The 15,245-nt window shown below is 40.8% G+C and overlaps 1 protein-coding gene across 5 annotated transcripts in view; it reads right to left on the reverse strand.

The window, feature by feature from the left end:
• The window catches only part of LOC116832200 (uncharacterized), a 24,357-nt gene extending 10,100 nt beyond the window's left edge, over positions 1–14,257 (reverse strand). For 2 of the 5 annotated variants that reach the window (XM_075071760.1, XM_075071759.1), the window contains exons 1-5: positions 14,060–14,205; positions 10,490–10,686; positions 6,755–6,872; positions 5,701–5,826; positions 1,561–2,505 (exon numbers count right to left, since the gene is read on the reverse strand). Coding sequence is in view for 1 of the 5 variants with exons in the window: in XM_075071763.1 (XP_074927864.1) it covers positions 5,821–5,826; positions 6,755–6,872; positions 9,867–9,904; positions 10,490–10,558 (231 nt within the window). In the remaining 4 variants the exon portion in view is untranslated. Of the gene's footprint in view, positions 1–1,432; positions 2,506–5,700; positions 5,827–6,754; positions 6,873–9,866; positions 9,905–10,489; positions 10,687–14,059 lie in introns of those variants that run through there. The other 3 variants (XM_075071763.1, XM_075071761.1, XM_075071762.1) reach the window with 3 other exon arrangements.
• Positions 14,258–15,245: the final 988 nt, after the last annotated feature.

The raw sequence follows: 15,245 nt of genomic DNA on the forward strand, positions 1-15,245 counted from the left end.
ACCTCATCATTGATGTACAATGCTACTCCACCACCTTTGCCTTTCTTCCTGTCTTTTCTAAACAGCACATAGCCTTCAATACCTGTACTCCAGTCATGAGTACTATTCCACCAGGTTTCTGTTATCCCTATAATATCCGGTTTCACTTCCTGCACCAGTAGCTCCAGTTCCTCCATATTGTTACCTAGGCTCCTCGCATTAGTGTACAGACATTTTAATTTTTGGCGTTTGGCGTCAGCTGCCAACCCTACCATCTAAATTATCAGCCATCATCATCAGTTTTATTGATCCATTGCAGAAAAATGAATACATTTTACTGCTGATTCCAAAATAAAACTTGACCAACTCAATGAAAAGTTAGAGATATTCTTTTATTTTTATTCACTATAAGTTGTACTTAATATCTTGTATGTGGATATGAAACAAGTCCATTATGTATAACATGCTTCTTGCAATCAATATTATTGCTACTGATACTGCAGTAGTACCCACAGCCCAAACAGGGATCCAGGCCCCATTGTGCTAGCACTGCACAGACACACAACAAAAAGGTGGTTGTTGCCCTGAAAAGTAAGCCATTATATGTTTGCTTTCTTCTATTACTTAAGGGCTAAATGAGCAAAGCTGCATTTTTTGTGCTGAACTTATGTAAACATGGTTATCTGCACTGTCTTTGGATCACATCATGTACAAGAACTTAATTCTGTCTTATGCCAGAAGAGTTCTCACACTGTACTCTAAATGTCAAATATTCAGACTTATTTGATCTACGTTAAGAGATAAGCATGGCTGTCTGCAAGGGAAATTGGGAAGTGCCAACTGATAATAAAAACAGTGACTACTCGCAACCTTATTAATTAGGTTAAACCTAAAACCAGAATGAAAACAAATCACAGAGTAGGAGCTTCTCAGTTGGGTGACTGATGGCAAGTCTGATCTATTCAAAGCAAGAATTAATTGCTTTGAGATAAAGACTGATAGCCATGAACTAGTGTCTAAAGTTGACATGGAATTGATAAATCAGAATTAAAGGTTAGAACTGGGTTCTTACAAGTCCAACAGGTTAATTAACAAAAACAAACAAACCAAACAAACAAACAAAAAAAACACCCTGAATCATTTGGGTAGTAAGAGCTCACCTACCCTTCACAGCCTGTAGTGTCCTGAAGAACATGAAAACAATACTGTTTCTTAAATCTGCTATTAAAAACTAAGAGATATCTACAATAGATGACCAAATGGGTATGAAATAGGCAAATACTTGCTACAAAGGCTCTGAAAACAACAAGACTGTAGTTAGAAGGTATCTTTCAAACAAGTAAAGAATGAATGGTGGAAGCTACTTAGATGTTAAGGAAGTCCTTAAGAACGCTAAAATATTCAAGATGCCAGTCCCAGGAACCAGAAGAGAAACTAAAACATTGAGACAATATAATTTTAATATTCCTTTAATAAGAATATTTAGTAAATACTTTACAAACAATATAAAATACACTGCTCTTCGAAGTACCAATTTATACTATGCACAAAGGAAATACCTTCTGTATTAGATAATTTTACCTTTCTGAAAGGTCAGATTCAGAGCCAATAGGAGAATCTTCACCTGAATACCAGGAAGTCTTATTGTATGAATACTGACTTATCTGTTAAAAGGGAAATATTCAAATTAATCATATTACGAAAAAATCAGAAATAGAAGATTCAGGAATAATAATTTTGAATAGAAAACTCATATTTAAAAGTTAGGCCTATGTTCTTGGAATACATTACTATATATTCACGAGACTGGATAACATGCAATTACACTAATTTCTTAGGCTCTCTAGTGTCCCATGCACATATTGAAAGTACATTTTTAGAAAGATCACTAAAATATGTACCAAATTAATTATCAATTCTTAGGTATAACTGAACCTAAAGAAAGAAATGGACAATCATACCTACTGGAGCTTTTCTTGGTCTCTACTGTCAAGATGTGAATAGGTTTGGTGGAAGTACAGTAAGAGGTCAACCACATCGATTGGCAAAATGCTATTGTTACCTCCATGAGCATCACACTATTTTAGACTGATGTTATAACATTTTATAAGAATCATTAAAAGTGGACACAAATGGATACAAATGAAATGTAAGATAAGCAAAATGAACTGCACACAGCAATACTACTGGTCTGCACAATGTTTGCTGGATTGACTATCCAACATTTACTCAATCTCAAAACTAGAGCACTTGATTGGAATAGAATGTGGCCCTAAATACATTGGAAATATTTTCAATAGGGACTTCATGAACTAGCAGAACCACATATGCTTTAAAACTGACAGTTATTTTAAGGGATTGCAGAGTCCTTCATTACAGTACACACACTCAGTGTCATAATGCACACTTTAAAAGACATCATCAGCACAGGACGGAATGTTAGTAAGTGGTGTGTGGCCATTCCATCTCTTTCACAGTTCCTTTATGTATCTCGTTATGACTGTCACATGTATGTTAAGACTATGGCTGTTAAACAAAGAAAAAAAGTTTTACACTCATTTCTGTACGTGCCCTGAACAAATACATTTAATGTGTTTAAGCAAGCTTCACATTTAGTATGGAATGGATTGTGTAGACGAGCAAAATTGCTCTGTGCACCTTTAGATTGTTGCTGATCTTAAAATGACCAAAGTCCTTCCCTCCCTCCCACCCACTCGATCTCTCCAAAACATATATTTCTGAAGTCAAGAAAAAGAGGTGAAGAGAACATTTCAGTTTGTAATAATCAATGTTAAAGGACCAACATCAGATTCAAAATGATATTTTTAAAAAGATACCAAGTTTCTTCATCTGTGTTACTGAGAACCACTTACATTACTAAAACCTGAAGATTTAAAAGACCACATTATTTTTTACTGTTATTTATGCAATTTATTTTGTGTAGTTCACTCAGCATACCCAACCAAATAGATTAGCTAATTTGAATTTCCAGCTCTTGTGTCCTTATGCAAAGCTTCAGTGTCTGGGCTGCAAACACAGCAAGGTACTGTTTCAATTAAAACAGTTGTTTGGACTTAATCTTCCCACTCTATTTATTCACTTTTATTAATATTGATTTTACAACTTTTTGTTGTGTGTGGATGTCATGTATCCTTACATTTTGTCACTAAAGTAACTGATTCAAGCCCTTTAAAATACTGTGTGTGTGTGTGTGTGTGTGTGTGTATATACACACGTCATAAGTAGATAGGTAAGGGTTAAATTTTCTTTACCTGTAAAGGGGGAACCGAACACCTGACCAGAGGACCAATCAGAGAACTGGATTTTTTTCAGGGGGGGGGGGGGAAGAAACTCAGAGTCTTTTGTTTCTCCCGGCTATGGAGTGAAACAGCTCTTCTTCTAACTCCAATCTTTTTTCTAACTTTCGTCTACCAAAGTGTGAGTACAAAGGTAGCAAGGCAATAGGCTGCTATATGCTTTGTTTTGTATTTACATGTGTGTTGTTTTGCTAGACTGGTTTAAATTGGCTATCTTTTAAATCAGACTGTTTATTCCTATTTTCTTATAAGCCATATCCCTGTATTGATCTTTTAATGCAGTGTTTAGTTTATGTATATCTTTCTTTTTATATAAAGTTTTCTTTTTAAGACTTGCTTGAGGTCTTTTCTCTAGGTACAGCTATGGGAAGAAGGGAGGGGGGAATCTCTTTGTGTTAGCTGACTAGGTTTGAATGCATAGCCCAGGGGGAGGTAAATTATCCTCGCTGGCTTGTATTCAAGGAGCATAATATGGCATCACTCCGGCTAACCCAGGGAAAGGGAGGGAAGCTGGGGGATGAGATAGGGAGACCCAGGGGCTCTGGGTCTTGGGGGGTCTCTCCAGGGAAAGTCTGGGGGGACCAGAGCGAGGCAGGCGCTGTATTCCTGTCTGGTGGCAGCGAGATAAGATCCAAGCTGGTAGAAAGCTTGAGGGAGTCCACAGTAAGCACCCAGATTTTGGACGCTAAGGTCCAGATTTGGGACAGATGTTTACCACAACACACGCCACCTCTATATACATACATTATAAATACAGCAGCAGCTGCCATTCAGAATTGGATTTACAAGGCCAACAGCTCTGAATGGCTTACAGAAGCAACCACTCCATGTACAGCACTAGTGGGAAGGCAACAGTTTGGATGCTCACTTCTCACCCCAGACACAGGGGAATCCAACTGAGCACACTAGATGCAGCAACATTCCCCCCCAAAACTGTGGCCCACACCAACAGCCATCCAGGGAGGAATTTCAAAAGATAATATTGGCTAACAACAGCAGCTACTCCAATAGCAGTCCTTCACTGTACCTGCACTCTTCTAAATCCACTCTGTCCTTCTGATGTCAATATCATATTAAAAATCCCAGAACTCAACACAACTGACTCTCCATTGTTACCTGTCTTAAACCTATTAATCATTAATTGATTTTGCTTTCCTTCATAGCTCTGCTGCACAAAGTATCCCTTTCAACCTCCTGAGTGTGTAAATACCAATACAGAATGGAAATATCAAGGCATCTAACGCTACAAATCTATGTAGACAATTAGCTTACTTTGGTAACCCTCATCCTGCTTTCCCTCTTAGTCCCTAACATTTTTGCGCTCACTTGTTACATCTGTCTAATTGTCAGAAACTAAGCTCCTTGCAGCAAGGAGAGTGACTTTTTTATTTTGTGAAAGATCTAGCATGCTTTCAGGAATACATAAACACATACATGTTTATAACTGAAAATTTAATTATGTTTAATCCATCCATTTTAAACTTTTGAAATAAGTAGCATTATTTGCATTGTCCTGACTGTTGTGTTCTGCACTGCTGCATGAGAGAAACTTAGTTTTAATTTTTAAACCAACTTTCTTACTATACAGACCAGAAGTGATAGGGCATACTGCGACACAGGAACACATTCAGTGATTGCAGGCTCCATAGCACCTCATATGATTCTATTTTAATCATTTTGGCTAAGTGAGAAGCAGCATTAATGTAATCATTGACTTGAAGGACACCAGTGTTGATTTGGGACCTCAAGGATATGACAGAAAGAGAAAATATCCAATTTCTCATGATTTCACTTACTCTGGATCAGGAAAGAAGTCTACTTTTGAGTACGTAACAAGTTTTAAGAGACACGACAAAGCATCTCTTGAAACAGTGAGTGAAAAAGATTATATACAATTGCTTCAGGTTCTTTCCAGTTTGATTTCACTACAGCTGCTTTTTGACATGAGCCATATAAAAGCTGTTGCACTATTGGCTGGAAATTTTCAGCTAATAAACCAAACTCAATGTGGATTACTAGGGAAGTCAGATTTCAATTTAAATTGGAGAAGTAAAACGCATTTCTAACAAAAAAAAAATATTTAATATAAAACCCAGTCTCCAGTGGTTTAAGAAAGCAACACCATGCAATAAAACAGAGAAATAAAATTAGCTACTTCTTGCTTCCAATAAATTGCAAGGTACCAGACTGAAAAACAATTGTCTTGTGAGAATCCAAGAAGAGCAGGTCTCAATATTCAAGTTAACTCTTGTAACCAGTGTTCTAAAAAGGAAACAACTATATAACTAGGAGATAACAAAACTTAGCCCTTTCAGTTATTTTGGATACCAGCAAATATTTTAAAAATATTTTTACTTTATCGAAAATTTGTAAAGATAGGAAAAAAAAAAAAAGTATCACTAACTTTTCATCAGTCTGTACTGAAGAGGAATCATCCTGCAAATGCCTCTCTTCTTTCACAGTTCTGAATCCCCTACTTTGTGGTAAAGAACAGGCTGATTCTGCAGTCAGTCGGTCCTCACTGTCACATCTATATTACAAAAGGTTTGATATTAGTAAAATATTTAAGAAAGCTTAATGTTAGTTTTATAATTGTTGTCTTTGAAAGTCCCATGGCTTGAAGAATTTTCTCACAACGCCTACTCAACCATTAACTCAAGCTGCTACATCAGGTGAGATACTCCGGTTGCCAAATGCCCTACCAAAATCATGCGTATTTTATGTCTATTAACCCATCTTCAAGCCACCTAACGAAATACATGATCATTACCCCATCCCACCCACCAACCTACACTCTGTTTCTCTGCTGCTGCCTTTGCTCTTCTCCTGGAAATACGGATAGCCTTTGGCCTCCCACGTCCTGCTATCCTTGTGGGCCCTCTGCTACTCACTCCGTGACCTTCTCTTAAAGGAGCAGCAGTTCAGAGACCGTTCTGTGCCCTGCTCTCCCCATCTCTAGTTCTATGAAAATAGTAGTGGCTCAGAGTGCATTCTACTCCCTCAATCCCCCACCCCAGCATATGGAAAAAACATGACTGTTCTAACTACTATTCTTCTTGTCTCTCCTTCACATCCTGAAAGAGAAATAGTGGCACTTGATCCCAGCCTCTCCATCTCTCATAGAGCCAACAGCGCCATGGGCTCAATTCCACCCATTCATTCAGGCAGATGTTTTAATTACATTAAACAGATTTTTTTAAAGCCCTGGAGAATAAAACACAATATTTAAGAAATGGGCTCTGACAGGCAGATCAACGGATTTGGTGTGGACACCATCAGAAAAGGGACACCTTTTAAAAGAATAAGTTCTCCTTTTTAGGATACTTCAGAGCATAAAATGCCATACATCTGATATGAGACAATACAGCAAAATTAACTTAAGAGAAGGCTAGAAGACTTGTACTCTACATCTTATCTTTATGAATATCAATTGCATAAAATAAAGTAGTATCACTAACATTCCAACAGCTGAAGGAGTCATCATGTAAATCTCCTTCTTCTTTTGCAGTTACGATTCTCATATTTTCAGGTAAGGAGACTACTACTTCTTCAGGTAATGGATCATCATGGTCATAGCTACAAGAATTAAAAGGATGGTAGTTATATTCAAATAGCATTCAAAACACGGTAGACACTGCACAGCCATCAGATCACATAGTCTACATCCCAAAATCTTACTTTCGAAAAACACAAAGATGCAGTGTGGAGGTAAAAATATACAACCAAGCAAGCAGAGTAGTCAGAGTGATGACTATCATATGTCTAAGGTGAGGTAATATCTTTTGTTGGACCAACTTCTATTGGTGAGAGCGGCAAGCTTCTGAATCACACAGAGAGCTCTATGTGGCTTGAAAGCTTGCCTCTCTCACCAATAGAAGTTAGTCCAATAAAAGATATTATCTCACCCACTTTCTCACTCAAGCATCCTGACACTGACACAGCTACAACTACACTGCATACGTATCTAACCAGCACCTTTACAAATATAACAAACAAACTAGCTACCTCCAACTGTCTCTCTACTTAGTCATGGTTAATTCCTTACTTTCACTTCCTCCCCTTCACCATTGATACCTGTTCAGCCTTCCATTCAACAGAAGCCACCCTTCTCCACTCCTCTTCTTCACAGACTCTGCTGAGTGCAACCAGATCCCCGGCATAAGGAGATAAAAGCCAAAAAAAAAAAAAAAAAGGAACTAGCCAGTCACGAGATGCCTCACCTTAGATAACTGTGGTTCATTGAGATATGTTATCCATATGGCTTCCACTCTTGGAACACATGGACTGCATGCATGCAAGATCCAATTCTTTGGCCAGCCATGTCTATTTGGGGTATGTCTGCACCCTAAATGCCCTCATACCCCACCCACTCAAGGGCATAAAGGGAAGAATGGGCCCAACCATCCCTCAGTTTCTTTGCCAATACCGAATTCCAGAGGAGTAGGACTTTGTAATAGAAGGGAAGGAGGGTGGAACAAGGAATCTATGTGGACAACCTCTTGAATTTAGTGTAAGGTAAATAACTCATTTCTTGTTCGAGTGACTGAACAAGATTCCACTATTTATAACTAACAAGCTTCTCTTTGCTTGGAGACACGTAGGAGTCCAACTTAAACAATGACTGCAGACAATCTTCATACATTAGAGGCTGCCTAAGCTCTGATGCAATGAGCTCTAACATGGCTGGGTGTAATGGAACTAATCTGCCTAAATCATAACATGGCCTTATATGGTTGGAGACCCACTTAGATAATTTCTAAGAGGATATTTAACCTGATATTGCAGTCACCTTTTCAAAGGCAACTAACAGTTGAGGTATGTTTCTGAATGGTTTTCTCCTGACAATACACACAGTTAACTTACTACATCAAGTGTGTGAAGTTTAGTTTCCCTTGTGGCGGAGTGAGGCTTGCAAAAGAAAACTGGGAGATGAATGAATTATTTTACATGGAATTCCAAAACAAATTTAAGTAGGAACCTGGGATGAGGCCTGAGATTGACTCTCTTCCTATAAAACACTGTATAAGGTGGACCTGCCATGAGGGCCTGAATCTCTCCAAACCTGTGAGCTGATGATGTAACAGCCACTTACAAGGCAGGCTTTATATATAAATGATAGAGGGAACAGGTTACTAAAGGCTCAAAGCAGGGAACTCCCCAACCCTGCCAATATTATACTGAGATCTCAAGATGCATTGGGGGGGGGGAATAAAAACACAAGTAAAGCCCTGAAAGAACCTTACCACTGTGTTGCTGCTAGAGAGACCTTTATGGTACTGACAAGAAGCCCAGATTGTTTCAGGACTAATAAACAATCCAATATTGCTGAGCTATTCTAAGGACAGAAAGCTGGTACTGAGATGCTCAAAAAGTAAACCTCTACTACTATGTTTTTTAAGTTAGTCTAGCTGAGGCTTTTTGGCTTTGGAGCACAATGTTCTGAACTTCAGCTGAACAGATTCTTTTGGTGGGTTTCTACCAGCCTGCATTCAGGATGCTGCAGGAACTTGGATCCAGATGTAGGGTTTGACCATTAGTCTGCAAAACTAAGGAAGATGGGGCTGCCCTTAAGTATTTAATTAAAAAGATTTTTTGTGCCAATTGGCAAAAGACTAACTCTAACTATATAATAATTAATATCCTAAAGCGAGACAGACTATACTAGTGCAGTGTGCAGAGATGCAAGTGGAAACTGCAGGGGTTCAGTCTTTGGTGACATAGGCACTAAGAAGGGCTAGTTGGACTCACTCTGCCCTTTATGTCCTCAGTGAGGGGGGCACAAGGACATCTAGTGAGTTGGTACAGCCTCAACAGACACTGCTGGCCAAAAGAATACGATATTGTGTATCTGGGGCATATGCACAGCAAGAATGGAATCTATGTGGACAATAACTCAAAGAAGAATCCTAATTTTCAACATGGCACAAGGTTAACCGTTGAGTACAGCAAGGACTAGTGTTTGTTAGTGATCTGGAAAAAAGGCAGTGAGTAATGACATGGATGAATTTACAGATGACACAACATTACTTGGGTTACTGAAGACTAAAGACTATTAGAACTCGCAAAAAGACCTAATCAAATTAGTTGAATGGGCAACACAATGGCAGACAGAATTCGGTGTTGACAAATGCAAAATAATGCCCACTGGAGGGAATAATTTAGAACTCAGTGTATTTAAACTTATCTGCTAACTCAAGAAAAAAACCTGTGCATCAGTATGGACACCTCAATGGAGGCCTGTTGTGCAGCAGGAGTCAGAAAAGGACAATTATTAGGATGCATAAGAAATAAGATGGAGAATAATTAAAACTATATATAGCTATTAACTAATGATACAATCTTACCTAGAATACTCTTGTTTAGTTCTGGTCATCCCATCGCAAAAATATGTAGTAGAAATAAAGAAGGGATTCAGAGATGGACAACAAGAATTACAGCCATGGACTATCTTCATATGAGGTCACTAAAAAAACTCACACCTTAGAAAGGAGGTAAATAAGGAAGAGATACAGTAAAGGTGTACAAACTAATGACCGGTTCTGAGAAAGTAGATCAGGCACTGCTACTCACCCTCTTATTTTACAAAAACAAGGGGTCGCTCCCTGAAACTGAAAGGTGAAAAATACAGGATCGATGAAAGTTTAACAGAACACACTATTTGCCTATCAAATTTGATGATAAAAGATATAATTGAGACCAGAAATATAACAAGATTCAAAAAGAGAATTTTATATATATATACATATATATATATATATACACACACACACACACACCCCTAGAGATATACAAAAAAAAATTAAAAATCAAATCAAGAGTTCTGGAAAGCTTCAGGGCATAAGTCAACCTCTGGGGAGTTAAGAAAACAATCTACCTGGAGTAAAACTACTCCATAACTGGGACTGCAGGGCTTTTTCGAACCTTCCTCTAACGTAGCTGATACTGACCACTACTAAACTATATAGACAGCTGGTCTCCTCTAATATGCTAATTCCCAGATTCCGAAATGGTGCTATGATGGAGTTTGATTTTGAGGGGAACAGGACATCAAAGGCAAAGCCCTCCTGGATTCTCCTGCCGCCATTCTGGGAACCTTCTACCACTTCTATCTAATATGCAAAATAATAACCATAGTACCAAAAAAAAAAGTGATTAGTTTCATATTCATGCAGGTGAGGTATTATTTTACTTACAGATCCAGCAAAAATCCTGCCAGGTCTGTGTCTCTTTTGAAATCCAGTTTTTCCCTTAAGGTCAGCCATCGGCCAATTTGATTCCCCAAGTATATCCTTGTGTACGCCACTCTTTTATCAATAATTTGTCTCCTGGTTTTCTTTTCTGAAGAATTTAATATTGTGGGTCTTGTGCATCTTTTTCTCGGCATTGTTGGCTTTTAAATATTAAAGAGAAAGAAAGTCAGCAAAAGTAACCATCATAATTAAATGTACCATACTTAGTGCTTACGTTGTGCTTCACATGTTCAAAATAAAGACCTTAACTAATCACTTCACAAAATTTTTGCGATATTAAATCTTGTACTCCCGATCAAAAGCTCCAAATTAAGTGCTTAGCATTAATATGTTGAACAGTTAGATTTTTACCATTCTGCTTTAGCAACATACTGCCTTGCTAGAGCGTGAATCAGGCTCATCAATTTATTTCACATTTAATTATAAAGGATGATTTTACAACAGTAGCAGACCCTATGCCAATGTTGCTAGAGCTAGGAAAAGATTTGGTAATTATTCCCAGAAAAGTTTATACAACAAATTTTTGGTTTTCAACCTACTGATTATTGCCCAAAATGTTTGGTCATAAAAAATACAAATAATAACAACAACAACAACAACAACAAAATACAATACATAATTCAAGACTGATGTCACACATTGCTGATTCCAACTGACAATTTGTGGACATTCAGATTACTTGTTTTGTTCAAGAGTATTAATATGAACAAAATCCTGTTTTCAGAATGTTAGCAAACAAAATAAATAGATACAGAACCATAGAATCATAGAACTGGAAGAGACCTCAAGAGGTCATCTAGTCCAGTTCCCTACACTCATGGCAGGACTAAGTATTATCTAGACCATTCCTGAGTGGTATTTGTCTAACCTGCTCTTAAAAATCTCCAATGATGGAGATTTCACCACCTCCCTCGGCAATTTATTCCAGTGCTTAACCACCCTGACAGTTAGGAAGTTTTTCCTAATGTCCAACCTAAACCTTCTGTGCTGCAATTTAAGCCCATTGCTTTTTGTCCTATCCTCAGAGGTTAAGAACAATTTTTCTCTCTCCTTCCTACTTGAAAACTGTACAGAGACTGAGGGAACTGGGGTTATTTAATCTGCAGAAGAGAAGAGTGAGGGGGGATTTCATAGCAGACTTCAACTACCAGAAGGGGAGTTCCAAAGAGGATGGAGCTAGGCTGTTCTCAGTGGTGGCAGATGACAGAACAAGAAGCAATGGTTTCAAGTTGCAGTGGGGGAGGTCTAGGTTGGATATTATAAAACATTATTTCACTAGGAGGGTGGTGAAGCACTGGAATGGGTTACCTAGGGAGGTGCTGGAATCTCCGTCCTTAGAGGTTTTTAAGGCCTAGCTTGACAAAGCCCCGGTGTTGGTCCTCTTTACTAAAATCAAGATATACCACTACCGCTTTCCTCCCATCCGCAAGGCTTGCTACCCTGTCAAAGAAAGCTATCAGATTGGTTTGACATGATTTCTTCTTAACAAATCCATGCTGTTATTTATCACCTCATTATCTTCTAGATGATCGCAAATTGATTTCTTAATTATTTGCTCCATTATCTTTCCGGATACAGAAGTTAAGCTGACTGGTCTGTAATTTCCTGGGTTATACCTATTTCCCTTTTTATAGATTGGCACTATATTTGCTCTTTTCCAGTCTTCTGGAATCTCTCTCGTCTTCCTTGACTTTTCAGAGATAATCACTAACGGCTCAGATATCTCCTTAGTCAGCTCCTTGTGTATTCTAGGATGCATTTCATCAGGCCCTGGTCACTAGAAGACATCTAACTTGTCTATGTAATTTTTAACTTGTTCTTCCCCTATTTTAGCCTGTAATCCTACCTCAATTTCACTGGCATTCACTATGTTAGACATCCAATCACCACCAACCTTCTTGGTGAAAACCAAAACAAAGTAGTTGTTAAGCACCTCTGTCATTTCCACATTTTCTGTTATTGTTTTTTCCCCCTCACTGAGTAAAGGACCTAACCTATCCTTGATCTTCCTCTTGTTTCAAATGTATTTGTAGAATGTTTTCTTGTTACCCTTTATGTTGCTAGCTAGTTTGATTTTGTTTTGTGCCTTGGCCTGTCCCTACATACTTGTGTTATTTGTTGATATTCATCTTTTGTAATTTGATCTAGTTTCCACTTTTTGTATGACTCTTTTTTTTTATTTTTGGATCGTTGAAGAACTCCTGGGTAAGCCAGGATGGTCTCTTGCCATACTTCCTATCTTTCCTATGCAGTGGGATAGTTTGCTCTTGTGTCCTTAATAATGTCTCTCTGAAAAACTGCCAACTGTCTTCAATAGTTTCTTCCCTTAGACTTGCTTTCCATGGGATCTTACCCACCAACTCCCTGAGTGTGCTGAAGTCTGCCTTCTTGAAAGCCACTGTCTTTATTTTGCTGTTCTTCCTCCTACCATTCCTTAGAATCATAAACTCTATTGTTTGATGATCACTTTCACCCAAGCTGCCTTCCACTTTCAGATTCTCAACCAGTTCCTCCCGATTTGTCAAAAACAAATCTAGAACAGCCTCTCCCCTAGTAGCTTTCTCCACCTTCTGAAATAAAAAACTGTCTTCAATACATCCCAAGAACTTGACGAATAATCTGTGCCCTACTGTGCTAGTTTCCCAGCAGACATACTGAACTGAACATTGGTAAATAATTTAATCCACTGATCCATTTGTGAATAATCTTGATCTGTACTAGCCCAATCTGTACCTATGTACTTTCATATAGTCACATATGCCAAGTAACCCTTAATATACCACAGCTACTGATGGGTTTCCATAGGTAACAGAAATACAACCATCAATTTGTCTTCATTCCCCAAAAAAACTTGTGTATTTAATCTCAAGGTAATGAAGGTACATGAGCAATACCAAGGTGAAGCCACAGTGAGGACTAGGCACTTCAGATTTATCTGAGGTAAACTCACAGAGATCAATGCCAGACAGGGCTGATCTTAGCAAGTTAAAAGTGATGTACCATGATGTCTTCCCTTTACCTTGGGATTGCTCAAACGTGTTAGTTACCTGAAGGTAAAAAAATTCCAAGTTTTTTTTAACAGCGAAAACAAGCCCTGCTGCCCACTTTGTTCCACTTCTCTGTTTGTCCTGCCACAGCATTTAGGCACCATGACAAAAATTTTATTACTAACTCACGTGCCTGCATCACACCTCACCCCATGAGAAGCAAGGAACATTTGTAACAGGAACCTGGGAGGGTAAGTGTGGCACCCAGCCAGCGGGTGGGGTGAGCAAAGTACACCTACCCCACAACCCAGAACAGACTCCAGACCCTGTTCTTCACCCTGGTGTGGCTGTCCCCTCCGCGCCGCGCCAACACTCCTCCCCGGCTTCTCCCACAGACTCACAACTACTCACCCCTCCCCCACAGCCTGACTCTCAACGCCCCCCAAGGGTCCCTGACCGGCGCCCCCGGAACACTTCCCCCTTCCGATGACTTTAACCCGCGTACGTACCCCGCTCTGTCTCTCACCTCCTGCCGGGGATCTCCGGCCCCAGCCGCACCAAACGGGCGCGGAACCAACTCAGAGACACTAACGCGCTGGAGGGAGATCCCGACAGCACCACAGAGACATACGGGGCACCTGACACCGCAAGAACGGCGCTGAGTGATGACGTCCTGCAGGGCCAGAGCGCAAGGAGAAACCCAACGCCTCTCCCAGCAGCTTCCCCGGCTCCAACCGGCGGCTCCAGACTCCAAGGGACGCTAGGCTCCGCCCCCAGCAGTTTGCCACGCCCCTTGTATGCAGGGCTGGAGTCGGGCCGGTCACGTCCGGTTCAGTTTACGCCTCATGCTCGTCCCCTGAAGCAGCCGCTTCTTCCTTGACTGGGCGCTGGGCTCTCTCCTTAGCAGCTTCCCCGCTCCCCGAGCTGATGAGCGGTTTCTCCAGCACCTTCTCCTCCCACAGGCAAGGGGTACCAGGATCCTGCAGCAGCAGCAGCTGCTGCCTCCCCGTGCCCAGGGCAGGCTGCACGCTGCAGGCACCAGCTAAAGAAACAGGTGCTTGAGGCAGCCAAAACCAAGGAGCGGCCCTCCGGCCGCTATTGTGCGGGCACGTCTGGGTCTTCAGCGGCAATTCAATGGGGGGTCCCTCAGTCCTTCTCCGAGCGAAGGACCTGCCGCCAAGTTGCTGCCGAAGAATGGAGCGGCACGATCGCGCTGCCGTGGTGCTTTTTTTTTTCTCCTGCTTGGGGCAGCAGAAAACCTGGAGCCAGTCCTGCCTCCACCTCCAGTAGTGGGGTGTGCGCAGGGCTGGTGCAACCCATTAGGCGGTCACCTAGGGCACTAGCATTTGGGAGACGGCATTTCGGGTCCTTCCGCAGCAACTGCGGTGGCCGAATCTTCGGCCACCCTGGTGATCATCGGCATTTAGGCGGAGGGGCCTGGGGTAGGGGGGCACAGGCAGGGCCGCCTGCAGCAAGTAAGCAGGGGTGCAGCACGCAAGGGAATTCCCCACCCCAGCTCACCTCTGCTCCACCTCCTCCCCTGAGCATGCCGCCCCCTCTGCTTCTCTCTCTCCCAGGCTTGCAGCGCCAAACAGCTGATTGGCGCCACAAGTCTGGGAGGCGAGAGAATTGGAGCGGTGACGGCGTACTCGGGGAGGAGGCGGAGCAGGGGGGAGTTGCCGTGGGGGGGGTGCCTCAGGGCAGAGGGGGGG

Source organism: Chelonoidis abingdonii, chromosome 13, assembly GCF_003597395.2.
Source record: "Chelonoidis abingdonii isolate Lonesome George chromosome 13, CheloAbing_2.0, whole genome shotgun sequence".
In the NCBI taxonomy this organism is placed as follows: Eukaryota; Metazoa; Chordata; order Testudines; family Testudinidae; genus Chelonoidis; species Chelonoidis abingdonii.